The sequence below is a fragment of the Scyliorhinus canicula genome, chromosome 14, assembly GCF_902713615.1.
Source record: "Scyliorhinus canicula chromosome 14, sScyCan1.1, whole genome shotgun sequence".
NCBI classification, from domain to species: domain Eukaryota; kingdom Metazoa; phylum Chordata; class Chondrichthyes; order Carcharhiniformes; family Scyliorhinidae; genus Scyliorhinus; species Scyliorhinus canicula.
This window is the reverse complement of record NC_052159.1, coordinates 41289687-41311198: the sequence shown is the minus strand read 5'-3', so window position 1 is coordinate 41311198 and position 21512 is coordinate 41289687. Positions and strand designations below refer to the sequence as shown.

General features: G+C 42.4%; 1 protein-coding gene across 4 annotated transcripts in view; it reads right to left on the bottom strand.

Annotated features, from left to right (window-relative positions):
• Positions 1-21512, bottom strand: part of stard13b (StAR-related lipid transfer (START) domain containing 13b) — a 636160-nt gene that overhangs the window by 21533 nt on the left and 593115 nt on the right. For all 4 annotated transcript variants that reach the window (XM_038817804.1, XM_038817806.1, XM_038817805.1 and 1 more), the window contains 5 exons: positions 15041-15220; positions 11025-11184; positions 6061-6259; positions 4226-4436; positions 1164-1278 (listed from right to left, as the gene is read on the bottom strand). In XM_038817804.1, coding sequence (XP_038673732.1) covers positions 1164-1278; positions 4226-4436; positions 6061-6259; positions 11025-11184; positions 15041-15220 — 865 coding nt within the window. The remainder of the gene's footprint in view (positions 1-1163; positions 1279-4225; positions 4437-6060; positions 6260-11024; positions 11185-15040; positions 15221-21512) is intronic.

The following is a 21512-nucleotide window of genomic DNA, read 5'->3' as shown; positions in this document are numbered from 1 at the left end:
ATTGCATTCATGGTCCTATCCAGCCCTAATCACAGCAGATGATCTGGAGCCTCGGCAGGCCCAGAGATAGGCAGGTTAAGGACCGCAAGAGCGTCAACATGAAGCAGCTCTTTTGGCCTTCAGTAAATAAATTATTATCCAGGCCAAGATGGTTTCAGATGTCACATGCTGGCTTCTGGAAGTTTGAGACAGTTTGAAAGCAAATAAAAGACCAACACAATATAACACCCCATGCATCCTATAAACATTCCAGCCAAGCCAACACAAAAGATTAGCAGACGAGCTGTCTGCCCCATTCCACTGTATAAAAAGACAGTGGAACTACAAGTCTTCAATTTGGTGCTAATGACTTGAGCATCGCCTGTTCCAACACACACAATGGCTTTCAACCCGGGTCTTCGCTTAATCCAAAACTAGTGTTATATAACCGAGACTTAAGTTGTCTGAATACTTTTAATTAGGCGATCGGCAGTCCTCGGTGGTCGGACTCTGGGCAAGGTGGTACCTTGGTACCCCTGAATGCCACACTGGCAGTGCCACCCAGATACCCTGGCAGCGCCACTGGGTGCATTTGAGTTTGCTGTACACTGTCAGGGTGCCATGGTGGCACTGCTAGGCTGGCAGGGGCACTGCCAGGGTGCCTGGCTGGCAGTGCCAACATACTCAGGTGGCATACTGACAGCGCTCGTAATCAGGCCCAAGGGTGCCCTGCCCTTATGAGGTGGGGGGTCCTGATTGGTACTTTGGGGGTCAAGAGGCCAGAACGCCATTCTGCATGGCGCATTTAGCTTGTTAGTGCAGGATGGTCTAAGTGTTGCCTCAGCAAAGCGTTCCTCACCGAGGCCCGAAAAAGTAGAGTCCCGTTTAATAGCGGGACCGTTTTCAGCGCTGCTCGTACCAGGAAAACACCCCTGTTATTTTTCCATTTAATTGCAGCCTACACCGCTATTTAAAAAGGAGGAAATCAAAAAACCTCTTTCCGGACAGGTAGAGGGGAGAAATCAGAGCACTATCGTAATGAATATTTGATCACATACTGTACTTTATCATTTTTATATGGATTCTGATGGTCATGCAATAGTGATACAGCAATTATCTAAATATGCTCGCTGAATCACCAAAAATTTTAAGTTTTTCAATTTAGGCACTCAACAGCAGCTCACCTGGAAAACTTTGTTGCATTCTATGATCATCTGGGCCAGTCCCTGTGTTGCTGCCAGGTTCTCATTCAAATCTTTCTGATCAGGTTTTCCTGTTGCATATTTACGATGCATTACCCTTTTACAATTAAACAGAAAATGGCTGGTTAATAGTTAGTAAACTATAAAGATTAGGCACACACAAGCATGGCCTCATGGTAAAAGAGGAAGCTGCGTTTTACATTTCCCAATTACATTTAAGTGTTGCCCTTTGTCCTGTTGTCTGCTAGGTGAATTTCTTAGACAGCCCTGAAAAAGTAATTGATCTGAAACATTAACTCGAGGATGTTGTCTGATCTGCTGAAGATTTCTAGCATTTTCTGCTTTTGTTACTGAAGACTCCACTCTTGGTTTTCCCACCTGCTAACTGGAGAACAATTCATAGTGTCATACACTGCTATGGTTTTAAATTTTGTCAAAGAGGACAGTACTGCTTTAAATCTTGGGCTACAGAGATGTTCCTAAAATAATTTGAAAAGTCCTCTTGACACATTCAGGGGATACTACATCCAACGGGCTAATTTACCCAGCTTGCTTATTGGGGAAAAACGGAGTACAACTGCCTGGAAAATTAAACATGCGAAATTTACCTCTGACCTCCAAAAGTTAATTGAGTGAAAATGCCAGGATATGAATTTGCTATCACAGATTAGGTGCATGTGTCTACATACATTTTCTGTTTTACCCAGAGAACAAATATACTTAAGCTCATTAAACAATGTAATCACTGAAGAGGAAATGAAAACTTCAGTCAAATCTAGCCGTGCTCGGTTACAAAGAAATATTAAATCGCACTCGCATACAGAAGCAAACATCAAGAAATAAAATAGTTAGCCTTAGGTTCACATTAATCAAAGGCATATCAGGTTCTTTAAAAGAAAAAAATTAATGATTTTTGCAAACTGAAAGATAATTTTGTTAAAGCCAGTTGTTTGACATTGGCAAAATTATCTCTATAGCACTGCTAATTAATTTGTGTTGAGCTTCAATAAGACCAGCTCCAGCATTTCTCATTCACATTTGGAAACATTATGCATTCTAATATGCCATGGTCTTCCCGCCCTTATCAATGCTGATTAGATTGAAAATAACTCTAATCATTCAGAAACTCATGTTCACATGTTTTGGTCCTGCCTGAAGTTGGAGGGAGGCTTTTAAGGTCCTCTTGGTGGTGGTACATGTGAGTTTGGAATCAGGGTCCCTAGAAGCCACTTCCGGGGTGTCGGACCAGCCCGGGCTACAGATGTTTTAGCCTTCGCCTCGCTGATTGCCTGGAGGTGGGTCCTGCTGGGGTGGAGATCAGCTTCTCTGCCCTGTGCTTTGGCTTGGCGGCGGCGGTGAGGGGAGCTGAAGCTTGAGCCGAGGGGGAGGATGGAAGGATTCTACAATTCATGGCATTGTTTATTCTGCACTTTCAACAATTAGGTGCCATCGGACATTGGGGGGGAGAGAAGAGGCTTGGGTACATTGTTATTGTGTATGGAATGACTGTTGATTTTCTTTTGGTCCTTTTGTTTTGTATTTGGAATGAAGGTGTGATGTTCGGGTTTGTATGTTGAACAGGATGCTGGTTGTGGGATTGATACTGTATTTGTTATAGTTGGTTAGCTTTTGTTGTGTATTTGGTGAAAATGTGGAAAACGAGGAGAATAAAAAAATATTTTAAAAAATCATTCAGAAAACGTTTTTGTTTCAAAAAATGAGGACAGAGCATAGTTTTGTCACAACCAGCCTTTAGCAAGGCCAAGAATTATTTTCAGAATGGATAAAGGATAGAATGCAGCAGATATGTTGTATGTGGATTTTCTGCAGTTACCGAACTGGAAGTCTCATGAGCTTTGTGGGAAAAATTCAAGTGTTATTTTACAAAATGAAATTTAGCATCATAGTGAACAGTAAAGTGGTATACCCCAGAGCTCAGTGCTGGTTTTATTTTTGTTCTCTGTATATACAGATGATTCACACTTTAGCATAAAGAACAACATTTATAAATTTGCTGATGGTGCAAAAAGCAAACTTTGGCAAACAGCGAGAATGACTTTTTCTTGAGGCATAGGTAGGTTAGTTTGATAAGCAGATAACTGACAGAATGGAATTTAACATGAAAAGTAGGAGACAATCCACTGGAAGAAAAAGGAGGAAAGGTGGTATTACACTTAATGGAAGGATATGGATGAACAGAGAAACCCAGGGGTTTATATACAACATTCCCTGTAAGCAAGAATACAAACAGTTATCATTTTTGGGTTTGTAAATAGGTGCACAGAGATTAAATGCCACGTTTTTCTTAGGCCAAAGTTAGAATAAGTTTGCATCCTATCATAAAAGGGAATCAAGACTGTAGAGTACATAGTGCGGATTCACCAGGATGTGGATTCACCAGGATATTGCCTATTGCTGTGAGGAGAATGTTAAAATACTGAATTTTTAAAAAAGCATTTTGATGGACTACATAGTCAAGGATTCAGAAATGAGGGGCTACCAATTTATAACTGATTCTAAGAATAAAGATAAGAGCAATTTCTTCATATACAAGGTTACTGGAGAATACTTTGCTGCAAGGTGTAATTTAGATAAGAATTCATTTCAACTGTTAAAGGCAATTTAGGTAAGTATTTTTAACAGAAATAACAAGATCAAGGCAACAGGATTAGCCTTGTTCACTCCAGCAGAGTGTCGAAACAGACAATAGGTCAAATGGCCTCCTTGTTACTGCAAATATTAGCAATTCTAATCAGATAAAGCTTGGTTTTCTGATCTGAAACATTTATAAATTCAGATATTTAAAAAGTATTGACTCAGTATTATGACAATCAGCTATCAATACTGATACTGAATGTGGCACAGTGCTTCCTTTCTTAGATTATGAATTTGAATGGAGTATGATTTTAGAAGGCTTTAGTTTAGGATTCAAACATTTCCTAATAGCCAACGTTGTTAAACTATTCTGAACTTCTACAATCTGTAATTGTCAAAATGCCTAAACTCGGATTATACTAATACTACTGCAAAAACAAGAGGCCTACCTTGGTGAGGAGGTCCCTTTCTTAAGTAAGTTCAGGTGGAAGAGGGAAGGTGCCAAGCACACAGCAAGGTTCATGGGACTCATTTGATTTTCTGTTACGGAAGTCACATCACTAAGGAAACAAAGGAGGGTTTGCAGAACTTCCCGGTTTTCATCCGACATCAGCATGCTGGCTGCCTGTACTGCCTGCAGGCGCTGCTCTTTGGGAACATCTGCGTATCAGCGTGGAACAGACAATTAGAAAACAAATCAAGAAATAAAAAAAGTTTTTCAAAATTAGTAGACAGTCCCCGCCTATATCTGAATTTGACTACATCAGTGCAGACAGAAGTAATCTATGCTTTGTTGATTACACATCAACTACTATCTCTAGTAATGGCCATATACACATTCTCTCCTCTAGCTTTCCTACCATTAATAATGGATCTTCTTCAATTTTGGAGATCATAGCTCAGGAAGGGGTCCAGTTTAGAAATCTCTATCTGATCAGAAATTAGGAGAATGAATGAATTTCCCTGGGTGGAAATGGCAGACCCTTGCTACTGACGCGCAAGTGTGCAGACCTGTAAGACTAGGAATAAAATGTAGACTAAGTTACAAAATGCAGCAGGGTGAAACGTTAGTGGTTATTGTTTCCATCACTCAACCTATTGCTTAATTTTGATTTTCTACCAGTTTACCTTCTTCAATGGGCGCATCCTATTTCTGTCAATAATAATGAATAACTCATGCTACACAGCAGTGTGCACCAGTATGATCCCAAGACTCACTTCATTCACTGCTTCCTTTCTGTTTGCATCTTTTTAATTTCTTCAATCTAAATATATATATTGAACCATTATTTGCCTATTCTAGTCACCGAGAATCCTTTTACTTCTGGTTTCTCCTCACAATAGAAATAATTTACAATAGAAATTCGTAACTATTTATGACCAATTGTTCTAACAATGAGCCAAGGAGGGTGAAGCTAGCTAAGTACGTAAAATAATAGGAGTGGGAGAGTGATGAACATCAGCAAAGGCCAATGGCTCTGAATGGTCTAATGCTGTGCATACTATGTAATACAATTAATTTTTTAAAATTTAGAAGTTCAAAATCATAACCTACGTTATGGGATATCTGGCACATCAATACCCGAAATGATGAATTGACATAAACTCTTACTCAACAGGTCTGTAATGAATCCTTACCGGGTTTATTTCAGTCTAGACTTTGATTCTTTATTTGAATCAAAACAGAAGATGTTACAAATTAATTTAATATATTACTTAGTTAAAAGTTAGAGTTTGTACATCAGCTTGTGCATGATAACCATTAAAAAAATTATAGTTTAGCGCTTCATGCTTTTTAGTTCTTCTATATTTTGTACAAGATTTAGCGATTTCATTTGATTCCAATGTATGATTAAGGATTGAGCATTAGTCACAGGACAAAATTTAGGGCAGCATGGTAGCATGGTGGTTAGCATAAATGCTTCACAGCTCCAGGGTCCCAGGTTCGATTCCCGGCTGGGTCACTGTCTGTGTGGAGTCTGCACGTCCTCCCCGTGTGTGCGTGGGTTTCCTCCGGGTGCTCCGGTTTCCTCCCACAGTCCAAAGATGTGCGGGTTAGGTGAATTGGCCATGCTAAATTGCCCGTAGTGTCCTAAAAAGTAAGGTTAAGGGGGGGTTGTTGGGTTACGGGTATAGGGTGGATATGTGGGTTTGAGTAGGGTGATCATTGCTCGGCACAACATCGAGGGCTGAAGGGCCTGTTCTGTGCTGTTCTATGTTCTAAAATAGGAAATCTCCAAAATGTCTATAAATCAAACTTTGCAATGAATAATGTAATGCTTACATTGATAGATATGAAGGAAAGTTTCCCCTAGCTTGCTGCTCAGGAGAGGATCAGGGAGATCTCTAAAGAACTGTTTCAGCATATCAGCTACATCATACGCGCATTGATCTTCATAGCTGACATTATCTGGAGAAGCCTCGTTCATCTGTCGAAGAGCTTGAATTCGGGATTTAGCTCCAGACTTCCTAAACAGACCCACCTAGAAGAACGTGAAATGTAGGAATGTAAAACAATCCATTAGCACAGCTGGTGTGTTGAGAGTTTATTAGATTAACTGCCAGGATAGAACTGTTGGTTCTAAAATAATACTTAAGCATCTGTAACCACAGGATTAATTTTATGTCACATGACAAATTATTGAACCTCACGTTCTCCATCTCAACCATCTGTTCATTAGAATTACATTGTAAATTCATGAAAATCTCACAATTTGTACTCAGATGCTCCTTTAGTTTTCAGCACAAAAATGTATTTTTTATAAAAGGAACAGATTATCTTGTGCTCAACCTCTTCCTGAAGAAAATAGAGGTTCGAAAAAGTCACGGCGATTAATATGAAACATTTATTTCAAAGTAATTCGGTCCAGCAGCTAGTCGAAACTTGGCAGATTTTGGTCTTTAAAGGAATACAAGATACGCCAGGAGGCAAGTAAAAGTAAAGTCATCAGTCTGCTTTCCCTTCTGAAGGGGAGAGCTGACTGAAGGTGATTTAATCCGAGGCTCACCACACCTCAGGCGAGGGGAGAAGTTGAAAAGGCAGGCCTTCATGAATAATCTCAGCTGGCATGGGAATAGAATCTGCACTGTTGGACTCACTCTGCATCACGAACCAGCTGTCCAGCCAACTGAGCTAAACCGGCCACAGCCATAGGAGAATTCTACAATGTGCAATGCAGGTTGAATTGTTGCAAACTTCATAATTTTAGATTTTTAAAAATGTATTTTATGGGGTGTGGACATTGTTGGCTAGGCCAGCATTATTGCCCATCCCTAGATGCCCTTCGGGAAGGTGGTTGTGAGCTGCCTTCTTGAACTTCTGCAGCCCGAGTGCTGTTAGGGAGTGAATTCCAGAGTTTTGAGCCAGTGATAGTGAAGGAATGGTGACGATATATTCCCAAGTTAGGATGGCCAGTGATTTGGAGGGCAATCTCCAGACAGTGGTGTTCCCAAGTATCTGCTGCTCTTGTCTTTCTAGATGGCAGTGGTCGTGGGTTTGGAATATGCTGCCTAGGGAACCTTGGTGAGTTATTGCAGTGCATCTTGTAGATGGTACATATGGCTGCTACTGTTAGTAGTGGAGGGATTTAATGTTTGTGGAAAGAACAAAGAACAAAGAAAATTACAGCACAGGAACAGGCCCTTCGGCCCTCCCAGCCTGCACCGATCCAGATCCTTTATCTAAACCTGTTGCCTATTTACCAAGTTCTACTTCTCTCTGTTCCCCACCCGTTCATATATCTGTCCAGATGCATCTTAAATGATGCTATCGTACCCGCCTCTACTACCTCCGCTGGCAAAGCATTCTAGGCACCCACCACCCTCTGCGTAAAAAACTTTCCAAGCACATCTCCCTTAAACTTTTCACCTCTAACCTTGAAATCGTGACCCCTTGTAACTGACACCCCCACTCTTGGAAAAAGCTTGTTGCTATTCACCCTGTCCATACCTGTCAATTTTGTAGACGTCAATCAGGTCTCCCCTCAACCTCCGTCTTTCCAACGAAAACAATCCGAATCTACTCAACCTTTCTTCATAGCTAGCACCCTCCATACCAGGTAACATCCTGGTGAACCTCCTCTGCACCCTCTCTAAACCATATATAGTCTGCTCTTGAGTTAGATCTTACAAAATGCATCACCTTGCATTTGCCTGGATTGAACTCCATCTGCCATTTCTCTGCCCAACTCTCCAATCTATCTATATTTTGCTGTATTCTCCGACAGTCCGCCTCGCTATCTGCAACTCAACCAATCTTAGTATCATCTGCAAACTTGCTCATCAGACGACTTATACCTTCGTCCAGATCATTTATGTATATCACAAACAACAGTGGTCCGAGCACAGATCCCTGTGGAACACCACTAGTCACCTTTCGCCATTTTGAGACACTCCCTTCCACCACTACTCTGTCTCCTGTTGCCCAGCCAGTTCTTTATCCATCTAGCTAGTACACCCTGAAAGGGTAGCAATCAAGCAGGCTGCTTTGTCCTGGATGGTGTCAAGCTCGAGTGTCGTTGGAGCTGCACTCATCCAGGCAAGTGGAGTGTATTCCATTACATTCCTGACTTATGCCTTGTAGAGGCCAGTTCAGTATCTGGTCAATGGTAACCCTCACATTGTTGATAGTGGTGGATTCAGCAATGGCAATACCATTGAATGTCAAGGGACGAGGTTTAGATCAATTCTTGTTGGAGATGGGCATTGCCTGGCACTTGTGTGGCACGAATGTATTTGCCACTTGATCCAAGTGAACACTGGATTGAATTTTCATCATGGTGCGGAGGCACGTTTCAGTGTGTTAATGGCCACATAAATTGTTTTTTTTTGGCAGAAATCCAATTTCCCTCTACATTGCTGGCCCCACACTATTTATTCCCCTAGTTGGAAAATATGCACTGGTGTGAAGAATCAGGGACATTCTAAAAGTCAAGTGCAAAATGTTTGAAACCTTCAAATGTCACTATTAGAGATACTGTATTGTAAATGCATTTTAATGCAATGATTCGTCATGTGTTGATCATTACATTGACCAACATTGTGTAATTGTTCACATCCATTACAATACTTTTCTAAATAGAGAAGGTTCCACAATGAATTCAAAAATGTAAAAACAATGTTCTCTGCCATCATGTTTGTGTGCTCTGACTTAATTGGACTGGCAGATGCGGCAGCATGGTGGTTAGCATAAATGCTTCACAGCTCCAGGGTCCCAGGTTCGATTCCCGGCTGGGTCACTGTTTGTGCGGAGTCTGCACGTCCTCCCAGTGTGTGCATGGGTTTCCTCCGGGTGCTCCGGTTTCCTCCCACAGTCCAAAGATGTGCGGGTTAGGTGGATTGGCCATGCTAAATTGCCCGTAGTGTCCTAATAAGTAAGGTTAAGGGGGAGGGGGGGGGGGGGGGGGGGGGGGGGGGGGGGGGGGGGGGGGGGGGGTGTTGGGTTACGGGTATAGGGTGGATACGTGGCTTTGAGTAGGGTGATCATTGCTCGGCACAACATTGAGGGCCGAAGGGCCTGTTCTGTGCTGTACTGTTCTAAGTTCTAAGATCTGGCTGTGTTAACAAAAATCCCTGCTTCTGAAGGTGGCAAAAATGCTCTATATCTGCTCCCTTCCGATAATTTATAGGCATTTGGTTTTGAAATGGAAATGGTTATCTGGGAACATAGGAGTAGGCCATTCGGCTCCTTGAGCCTGTTCTGCCATCTGTTCAGACAGGGAAATGGAAAATTATGTTACGACAACCGTTCCATTAGAAATACTTAGCTGCGTTTTAAAAACTTCAGCTCAGCAGCTGGTCTTATTGATCGAAAATGACTGAAGTTTTTACAAGCCTTTAAAAGCAGAATATGCAGTTTCTTATTATTGGCTTATATTCTATGTTCTAGCAATCTATTTACAAGATTGCAACTTTTTTCTTCCATGGGTTTTTGGTTCACTATCCGTTTGAATTCAGGGTTTTCTTAGATTTTTCTAATGATTTTAAAATAATTCCCACTGCTATTGCATGTTACCCAAGAACTGCACATCGAATCATTAAAGTAAGATAAGGTAGAGTCACCAAGTGGGGGGGGTGTTGAAGCTGACTACTGGTGATTTAACCGAAGGATCACCACACCTCAGGTGAAGGGCATGGGTGGGAAGGCAGGCCTTCATGAATAACCTCAGCCGGTCATTAAACCCACGCTGCAACGAGCCAACTGTGCTAAACCTGCCCCCTCTAAATGATAGAAAGAATCATTACAGTGCAGAAGGAGGCCCTCACATCCTATCTAGGCATGTGCCTCCACCCTAACCCTGTTAACTAACCTAACCTTTTGGACACCCAAGGGTCAATTTAGTATGGCCAATCCACCTAACCTGCACATCTTTGGACTGCAGGGGGAACATAGATCATCCGGAGGACACTTACGCAGACACAGTGAAAAAGTGCATACTGGGTGTGACTATGGGGGATACATGGGGAGCATAGAAGTGGCATGGCAAATGTTAAGGGGCGGGGGGGGGGGGGGGGGGGCGAAAGGAAAGGATCGGGTGAGGTTTAGCAGGCATTTGTGATCTGGGTTGTTGTATAGGAAACCAAGCTGGGCCTTCTAATCATCCTATCTCTGCACACATACTCCTTATATACACCATTGTACCTCACAAAATGCACTGCGCACCCTGAACTGACCCCAAAAGACAAATCCTTCTTAAAGTCACAGTGGTCGGGTGTACATTTTGCATGCCACAAAGTGCACAGATTGGGTTTTTCTAGCCCAGACAACATTTGGTCCACTTGTTGAGATTTACTTTACAGCACCGACATTGCCTCTAAACTGGCCTATTTGTAGTGAAAACTGTATTTAATCATCATGAGTAGCAGGCATATTTATTTGTCGATGACTGGATTGGTATCAATGGACGCACTTCTCATTCCTCAGTCTGCATCCAAATTGTTTAGCTACTCAATGTCACATCCTCAGTTAGAAAAAACAATACCCATGTCTCCTTGTCTATGTTGTCAGTCAACAAAGTTTAATAATTACCTATTTAAATAAGAAATTTGACAATAAATGTTTCTCACTCTAATAAACTTAGCCTGTTAGGTCATGAAATTCTTGACAAATTGGCTGTTTTGAATCATATGAAAACTGACATTCCAATGAAGCTATTAGATCAAATATCAATTTTAATACTAGGAAATAAATGTGACAATCAATTAAAATAATTAAAGATCTAGTCTGTTTCAATGTATTCATTCTGGTACCTGATCCAGACAATGGCTTCTCAGATACCGCATGGCTTGCTGAATGCTCTGAGGGAGGGGTTGTCCTGTCCTCTGTACATGAACTATCAAAGGCACACCAAAAACATTCTTGTCTTTGTAGTCAGGGGCTTTCATCCTCTTCATGAATTTTGGTACCGACCTATAAGAAACCATATCACATTACTTGCTGAAGGAGACATGACTGACTTAATATCAGCATGACACTCTCTTGGCCGAAGCGCTCATTCAAAACATTACAGTGCATCCCTAATTATTGTTTAAATGAATGGATTGTAAATGACTAGATTCAGTGTGTTGGATTTGGAGGGGTACTCCATAGATGTGCTGGGGAATGCCACCACCCTGGAAGTTCCCAGGTAAGGTTTGCACAGCAGTTGTCTAGGAAGAGCAAACTTCTCATGGACAATCGTCTGCGCTGAGAATCATCCGAAAATGTCAGTTAAATCGCAAACCTTGGATGATTCTGACTGTGTTACATCAATAGTTACCTGTTAAAAGAATTAAAAGGGATTGGGATCTGCCACATCATGGGGATCCGATCGTGGGGAAGTTAAGCTTGTTGGGCCTAGAGGAAACACTGCCCACATGCAGTGCAATACATAGATAGATATAGAATTTACAGTGCAGAAGGAGGCCATTCGGCCCATCGAGCCTGCACCGGCTCTTGGAAAGAGCACCCTACCCAAGGTCAACACCTCCACCCTATCCCCATAACTCAGTAACCCCACCCAACACTAAGTGCAAGTTTGGACACTAAGGGCAATTTATCATGGTCAATTCACCTAACCCGCACATCTTTGGACTGTGGGAGGAAACCGGAGCACCCGGAGGAAACCCACGCACACATGGGGAGGATGTGCAGACTCCGCACAGACAGTGACCCAAGCCGGAATCGAACCTGGGACCCTGGAGCTGTGAAGCGATTGTGCTATCCACAATGCTACCGTGCTGCCCCTGACTTATGGAACCAGTCCTACTCACTTGCTTTTACATGCCAGAATTAAAAAAACATAAAAGCAAGGCACGATCTTAGAGGCGCTCCTACATCCCAGGTAGCATGGGTTGGCCGCCTGTCTCCCCATGATTTGCCTGCATTAAAACCAATAAACCTCTATTAAAGTGGGTGAATGGTGATGGGTTAGGAGGATCAGGTTCAGGAATTTAAAATTTATACCTTCCCATCTGTCCCAGAAGTTTAAAACCTACCATGTAGTGCTAAAAGAAAGTTGCCATTCAATCTCTCTGAACAATTTGGATAACTCTGCTGAATCCATCTGTGCTTTTGCAGATCTCAAAATGGTTGTGTGTGTTCCTTGAAGAGTTGCAGACAGCTTGTTCCTTTAAATATTCATCCCAATAGGTGGCTGAACTAAAGTCTACTTTACTTCAGATGCAGAGATATTAGCTTTGTGCATACAAACTCAGAAACGGTGTCAGTATTTAGTGAAAATTACCCTACAGTGGCTGAACAGTCAAATCATGTCATATGTGCCAACTATAAGTTTGCACATTGGACAAGCATGTAACATTCAAAGAGATTTTTAGGCAAGGGTTGTTTACAATGATTTCAACAATAATTTGTATTTATAATATTTCTAATGCAATAGAACATTTCAAGACTCTTCACAAGAGGGTTACCATACACAATTAGACACTAAGCCAAATAAGGAGATGTTAGGGCAGAAAACCAAATGCTTGGTAGAAATGCTTGTAAAGAGTCTATTAAAAGGAGAAAGGGAGAGGTATAGTAGGGAGACAGTCCAGAGCCAAGGTGCCATCATTGGTAACTGAAGGCACGACCACCAATGGTTGAATGACTAAAATCAGGGATAAGGAAAAGAATTTGAGTAGTGCACATACACATAGGAAAATAAATGGCCCTAAATATCAATGTTGGGTTATTTTCATTGGTTAAAATATTTGGTGACAAATGGAGGAACGTCCCATAAACTAATTTTACTTGGGTCTCTTCATTCCCATTAGACCAGATATATTCACCCAATCAATCCAACTAGCTTCCAACGGTGAAGGACAGCAGTCTCTTTCAGGCCACTAATTTAATTTAACATCACTCATTACTTGGTCAAAGAGACTAAGCATAAACACCAACTGTTCTTTAAGACAGGCATGTGATTTTTTTCTGATTTAGTTCAACAGGATGTGAAAAGTGGAGACAAACTTCCACCTTTTTACAGGTCAAAGCACAATGTACTTGCCAGAACAAAGCATTTCCTAGACATACTCTGGGCTCCCAAAACATTTTGTTTTCACTTCAACTTTTGCAGATGCAATTAAGCACTAATGCTCGGTGGGTGTTGTTTTAACTTTAAACACTGGTTTAATCCATAGTGAATACTGAAAAACAAAGTAATCTTTCCTTTAGTGGATCAAGGGACTCCAGCGTTTTCTTAAAAAGCAAAGCAAAACTCTGAATGCTGGAAATCTGAAAAACAGAAAATGGTGGTAAACCTCAGCAGGTCTGACAGCATCTGTGGCAGAGAAACAGAATAAATGCCCGGTATAAACGTTACCTCGGTTTCTCTCTCCATTGATACTGCCAGACCTGCTGAGTACTTCCAGGACTAAAAAGTTATTTTTGCAGTTAAACATGAATTGAGTTCAACTGTTGCTTTGCAAGATCAATAACTAATATGATAGCAACTGTAAAATAGCTTTATCTTACAACTGTTCTCTTTCCCTAGTCAAGTGGAGCCATAGCTAAGGAAGCTGGATGGTGTGAGGAATCAGAAAACTTGTCTTTATGAACGCATCTATCAGGCTCGCTGCCCTCGACCTGGGACCCAGGCACCCTGGCAGTGTCACCTGGCCACCTTAGAAGGGCCAGGGTGGCACTATCAGGCAGGCAGGGGCACTGCCAGGCTGGCAGTGCCAAGGTGATATAATGCCTGTGCCAGAGATCTGGCCTGGGGGTGCACTTCCCCAAGAGGTGGGGTGCGGGAGGGGCCTGATGACCTCCTCATTGGTGAGCTGGTGGAGTCCAGAGGCCGCGGTGGATCTAGAGATCGGGGCACCATTTGTTCTCTTCCTGCACTGGCGAGTGAAGCTGGTTAGTGCAGAAAATGGGATTAAGTGCAGCCGTGGCGGGGCGTTCCTCCCAAGGCCCAGTAATGAAGTAAAATCCTGTTTGATGGTGGGGTCATTCTTGACGGCGCCAATGCCAGGAAACACCCGGCTAAACACATTTTACATGGGACTCCATTTCATTTCCGTTAAATCGCACCCGAAGTCTCAAGGTCTGACTTCATAACCCAGGTGCGATTGCCAAGTAGTTTCTGTTTTATGGCGATGACATGTAATTATATTATTTTTCCCCTTAGTAGTATGAAAATATTCTCTGTACTGTAAATGCGCTCTGCAAAGCAAGTTTTGTTCATCTCAACCCTGGATCTGGACCTCTCGAGCATGGCCCTAATCTAGCACTAAATAATTGGGGAGCTAAATTCAGGACCGGTTCAGTGTAATTCCCTGCAAACAAATTTGAGGTCAGAGGACCCTCAGATGCTGACCTCATCGCAGACAACCTGGAGGTTGTTTTTCCTTACAACCATCTCCGAGCAAACCAAAATTGCAGCAGGGAGATAAGCATAAGACTGAATGCCTTCTTCAGACATGAACTAGAGGGCAATAAGCCACTGTTCAGAAACATGTGTCCATTTCCTACACACAATTTTCCAACCCTAGGATTGCAAAGTGCCTAGCAAATAGGCCCTAATAGTTCTTCTTTAACCTATTTAGTTCCTATTTAGCCGGAATGTGCCGACTAGGGGCTTTTCATAGTAACTTCATTGAAGCCGACTTGTGACAATAAGCAATTATTATTATAATATGGAAAGTCAAAATGCTAATTTAAAAAGAGCTTTATCCATTTCTGATGACGAAGACCCAATTTTGCAGTTTTATAAAAAGAGAACTATTGACCTGTTTCAAGCTTCATTGTTTTCTTTTGTTCTATGCTCAATGTAACTGCAACTCACCAGGTCCAGCCATGTTTGTTTGAAAGTGAGTATTTCTCCATTATAGCTGTGAGACGAAGAAGGGAAAACTTTTGCAGCAGGTTGAGCTGAGCTGCTGACTGGTTGCTGATCTGTAGTGAAGCTAAAGTGAGGCTCAGACGATGCGAAATCTGGAAACTGTGCCACCGTAACCTCTGACGCCTAGAAGCAAGGTGAAAAAATATCAAAACAGGATTTTAAGAAACTGACCATAGCACGGTGGTACAATGAGCCGTTCAAGTGGGGTAGGGAAAAAGACTTGTAGTCGTAATTGGGGATAGTATAGTTAGGGGCATTGACACTTCTGTGATCAGGATTGAGAATCCCCAAGGTACTGTTGCCTGCCTGGTGCTCGGGATATCTCATCTGGGCTGCAGTGGAATTTAGAGTAGGAGGGTAAAGATCCAGTTGCCGTAGTTCATGTAGGTACCAACGGCATAGGTAGAACAGAGACAGATGTTCTGCTAAGGGAGTATGAACAGTTAGGAGCTAAAAAGCAGAACCAAAAAAGGTAATAATCCCTGGATTACCCAAGCCACGAGCTAATTGGCACAGGATCAATAAGATGAAGGAGGTAAATGTATGGCTCAAAGATTGGTGTGGGAGAAATGGGCAGTGAAGTCACGGGACATTGGCACCAGTACTGGGGAAGATGGGACAGTCTTCATCTGAATCATGGGGGGGGGGGGGGGGGGGGGGGTTTAAGAAAGATGGGTTTATTTGTATGGAGAATTAGAAAATCAAAGTTAAAGACAGTAGAAGTGCTGGTTAATGAGAAGGACTTTAAACTAGTTAAAGGAGCCAAGGGCTCAAGAGAGTTAAGTAAAGTTTCCAGACCACATTATAGAACAGACAGTAAAGAGGTGGCAGGAATCCAACTTCAGGCAGAGCAAAAAAGGTGACAAATATGAGAAGGGAGGTGGTCAATGCAGGACTGAGGGTGTTGTACCCAAATTCACCCACAATACGCAACAAGGCAAATGTGCTTGTTGCGCGCATTGAAATTGGCCGGTATGATGTTGCGGGCATCACAGAAACGTGATTGCAAGGGGATCAGGGCTGGGATCTGAATATCCTATCGAAAGGACAGGTAGATGGGCAAATGGGGAAGGGTTGTATTGTTAGTAAGGAATGAAGTTAAATTGATAGCAAGATGCAATATAGGATAAGAAGGCAAAGAATCTGTGTGGGTAGAGTTGAGGAATCGCAACAGTAAAAAGACCCTGATGGGGGTTATGTACAACCTCGGAGCAGTAGTCAGGATGTGGGGCAGAAAATAAATCAGGAGATAGAAAAAGAATACACGGAAGGCAATATTCCAATAATCATTGGGGACTTCAATATGCAGGTGGGGACTTCAATATGCAGGTGGGCTGGGAAAATCAGGTTGCTAGTGGATCCCAATTAAAGGAATTTGTGGAATGTCGAAGAGATTTTTTTTGGAGCAACTTGTGACAGAGCCTACTAGGGAACAGGCAATTCTGGGTTTGGTACTGTATAATGAGGCAGACTTGATTAGGAAACAAGGTGAAGGAATCCGGAGGGGACAGTGACTACAATATGATAGAATTTACCCTGCTGTTTGAGGGGAAGAAGCTGTTTGAAGGGAAGCTGGAATCAGATGTAATGGTATTACAATTAAATAAAGGTAAAGAAATGAGAGGAGCTGGCCAGAATGGATTGGGTAGCAGGGAAGACAGTGGAACAGCCATGGCAGGGGCTTTTGGGGGTTTTCTGGAGGCACAACAGAAATTCATCCCAAGAAGGAGGAAACATGCTAAGGAGAGGACGAGGCATCCATTGCTGATGAGGGAAGTCAAGGACAGCACAAAAGCAAAAGAAAAAGCATAAGAGGTGAGGATTAATGGGAAATCAGAGAAGGGGGGGGGGGGGAGAGATTGAAATGTGAGCGTAAGCCAGCTGGCAATATAAAAGACAAGAGTTTTTTTTCAATATATAAAAGGCAAGAGAGTGGCAAGAATAGACATTGGACCACTGGAGAATGAGGCTGGAGAAGTAGTAAGAAACAAAGAAATGGCAGAGGAACTGAATAGTTACTTTGCATCAGTCTTCACGGTGGAAGACACCAGTGAGATGAGAGAAATCCAGGAGTAGTGGTGAGTGTACTGGCCATCACGAAGGAGAAGCTTCTGGGGAAACTGAAAGGTCTGAAGGTGGATAAATCATCTGAATCAGATGGACTATACCCCAGGGTTCTAAAGTAGATAGCGGAGGAGATTGAGGAGGCATTTGCGGTGATCTTTCAGGAATCACTCGAGGCAGAGTGTGTTCCAGAGGCTGGAAAATGGCTAATGTAACACCCCTGTTTAAGAGAGGTCGGGGCAGCACGGTGGGGCAATGGGTTAGCACTGCAGCCTCACGGCGCCGAGGTCCCAGGTTCGATCTCGGCTCTAGGTCACTGTCTGTGTGGAGTTTGCACATTCTCATGTTTATGTGTGTTTCACCCCCAAAACATGTGCAGGATAGGTGGATTGGCCACGCTAAATTGCCCCTTAATTGGAAAAAAAATGAATTGGGTACTCTAAATTTTAAAAAAAGGAAGGGAATGAGGCAGACGGGAAATTTTAGGCCGGTTAGCCTGACTTCAGTCATTGGTTAGATTTTAGAGTCCATTATTAAAGACGAGATGGCAAAGTACTTGAACGTGCATAAGAAAATAGGATTGAATCAGCTTTGCCAAGGGAAGGTAATGTCTGACAAATCTGTTAGAGTTTTTTGAGGTGGTAACAAGGAACTTGGGCAAAGGCGAGCCAGTGGATGTGATTTATTTAGATTTTCAGAAGGCCTTTGACACAGTGCCACATAGAAGACTGTTAAATAAGTTAAGAGCCCATGGTGTTAAGATTATAGCATGGATAGAGGATTGGAAAAAGGGGTCTTTTTCAGGATGGCAGCCGGTGACTAGTGGTATACCTCAGGGGTCTTTTCAATATACATTAACGATCTGGAAGAAGAAACTGAGGGCACTGTTGCCAAGTTTACAGATGATGCAAAAGATATGCAGAGGGACAGGTAGTATTGAGGAAGCACGGGGTGCAGACAGGCTATGAGAGTGGGTAAAGAAGTGGCAGATGGATTACAATGTGGAAAAGTGTGAGGTTATGCTCTTTTGAAGGAGGAATGGAGGCATAGACTAGTTTCTAAATGGGGAAATGCTTAGGAAATCAAAAGCACAAAGGAACTTATGGGTCCTCATTCAAGATTCTTTTCAGGCTAACGTGCAGGTTCAGTCGGCAGTTCGGAAGGCAAATGCAATGTTAGCATTCATGTCGAGGGGGCTAGAATACAAGACCAGGGATGTACTTCTGAGGCTGTATAAGGCTCTGGTTAGATCCCATTTGGAGTATTGTGAGCAGTAATGGGCCTCGTATCTAAGGAAGGACGTGCTGGCCTTGGAAAGGGTCCAGAGGAGGGTCACAAGAATGATTCCTGCAATGAAGAGCTTGTCATATGTGGAGCGGTTGAGGACTCGGTGTGTACTCGTTGGACTTGAGAAGGATGAGGGGAGATCTTATTGAAATTGACAGGATACTGCGACGCCGGGATAGAGTGGACGTGAAGAGGATGTTTCCACTAGAAGGAAAAACTAGAACCAAAAACTAGAACTAGAGGGCACAACCTCAATCTGATCCTTTAAAACAGAGGTGAGGAGGCATTTCTTCAGCCAGAGGGTGGTGAATCTACGGAACACTTTGCGGCAGAAGGCTGTGGAGGCCAAGTCACTGAGTGTCTTGAAGGCAGAGATAGATAAGTTCTTGATTAATAAGGGGGGGGTCGGGGTTACGGGCAGAAAGCAGGAGAATGGGGATGAGAAAAATATCAGCCATGATTGAATGGTGGAGCAGACTTGATGGGACGAGTGGCCTAATTCAGCTCCTGTGTCTTACGGTGTAAAATGGAGCAGAACCCTGTGAAATTTAAAAATCATTAACTATGTATTGCAAAGCAGAACATTACGCTGATTAAATAACTATGTCATAACAATCACATTGGTAGCGGAATTGCCAAAAACATTCAACTAAATTCCCTGCCTTGTTAAAACAAAACAACATGTTACAGATCTGATCATGACCTTTGTAGTGGCTGGCATATTGGTTTGGCTGAGTATTCTGGTCCCGTTACGAGGTAAACAGAGCCATAGTGAGGAGTCCATCTTGAATTTTATTCCCATGCTTGAGTAGGGAAAGAGAGGTTCGATACCAGCAACACCAACCAATCTGAAGGCAAATTATCCTGATCAACTTGAAAATTACAAAAATTTAGAGAACAGCAGCAGCAGTTGGATAAGCACAAGTAATCACTTAATTTGCAATAAACCTATAAAGTAATTATGATAATCTACTTCATTGTGGGGAATAAAACTAAAATAGGGTACCAATTTTCTTTAAGAAACAAATTCAGTTCAACTAAAAAATTCAGCAGCATTACCAAGATTAGAGCAGACAGGGGAAAAGGGAATATAAAGACATCAGCTATGATAGAATGATGGAAGATAGAAGAGACTCGGTGGTCCAAATGGCCTAATTCTGCTCCTATGTCTTATGGTTATTCGTGATATAGGTGAAATCCAATAATCACTTACGCTTTAGAAGCAGGCCATTCAGCCCATCGTGTCTGCACCAGCTAGTCGAATGAACAGTACGACTTAAAGAAGAACAGTATAGCACAGAAACAGACCCTCCAAACATGTGCCAATCATGATGCCCTACTGAAAAAACTCTTCTGCCCTTACTCGGTCCATATCCCTCTATTTCCTCCCTATTCATATACCCATATCCAGATGCCTCTTAAATGTTGCTAATGTGCCTACTTCCACCACATCCTCTGGCAGCACGTTCCAGGCACCCACCACTCTCCCCATGAAAAACTTACCCACACATCTCCCTTAAACTTTCCCCCTTTTGGGCATCACGGTGGCGCAGTGGGTTAGCACTGCAGCCTCACGGCGCCGAGGTCCCAGGTTCGATCCCGGCTCTGGGTCACTGTCAGTGTGGAGTTTGCACATTCTCCCCGTGTTTGCATGGGTTTCGCCCCCACAACCCAAAAAGATGTGCAAGCTGGGTGGATTGGCCACGCTAAATTGCCCCTTAATTCGAAAAAAAATGAATTGGGTACTCTAAATTTATTAAAAAAAAACTTTCCCCCTCTTACCTTGAACCTGTGCCCCTTGTAATTGACACTTTCACCCTTGGAAAAAACATCATTATCCACCCTGTCTATGCCTCAATTTTGTTGACCTCTATCAGGACTCCCCGAAGCCTCCGTCTTTCCAGTGAAAACAATCCTAGTTCATTCAGCCTCTCCTCATAGCCAAAGTGCCATTCTTCGCCCTTTTACCCCCTCATACCCTGCGCATTGGTTCTATTCTGCCTGTAATTCTCTACAAACAGCCAGTTGCTTTAATATTTATTAACCTTTGCCTATCGATTCATAACTCGGCTCATGAAACAAAATAACATGGAACCTTACAAGAGATCAGACCAGTGATGCAAAAACACATGGGACATTGTGAGTAAAACCAGTGATACAAAATGGCAGAGTCTCATCCATTTATCAAACCATGGAGCCTCTTGCAGTAACAGATCAGTGACACATGTTTCCATGCAAACTCATAGAACGTTAATGATACAAAATGGTACAGAACCTTACAGGATATCAGACCATTGACCGGTTAAGCACACAGGACCTCTCAAGAGTATTGGATGAATTACAAAGAAATTAATTACTTGGACCAGAATGGAGAAGGATTTGAAGAACCAAAGTGACTGGCCTTAGGTAACTGCTAAAACAGCTTTGCTGCCATAACCATCAATGTTAATTCTTCTCTCTTGATCAGAGGATTAAAGACTGCAATACTAAAGCTGATTTTTACCCCCAGAAGTAACTGCTTTGAGCTAATTCTTTAAAAGCTCTGAACTAGAAACCTGGAATTTGTGATATCACTGCATCTCCTTCCTTTCCTATGCCATCAAGCTTTTCACGCGACTACAATAATTAACCTGACATATTGTTTTTGCCAATTGTTTTTGCAAGTGGCCTTGTCACAATACTCACAAAAATCATAAAATCATAAGTAAAAGGACCAGTCGACCACTTTGCCCATCAAGTCTCCTCCACTATTCAATAAGATAGTGGCTAATCTGGCTGGGGCCTTAACTCCAATTGAATTTAATTAGAACATCATGTTATACCAATAGAGTAGATTATAATTAGAGGCAGCCAACTAGGATTTCAGAAAAGAAAAAGGTTCATCGACAAACCTGACAGAATTTCAGGAAATGACAAATATATTGTGGCTGAGGTCAGGGTGGAGTCAGAAAGTATAGTAGATGTGACGTATGTAGACTTTCAGGAATCAAAGAGGAGACTATTGGAAAAAATTAAGGGATGGTTTATAAACGTTGACAACTTATCAAAATCACTGTTAAGGGTT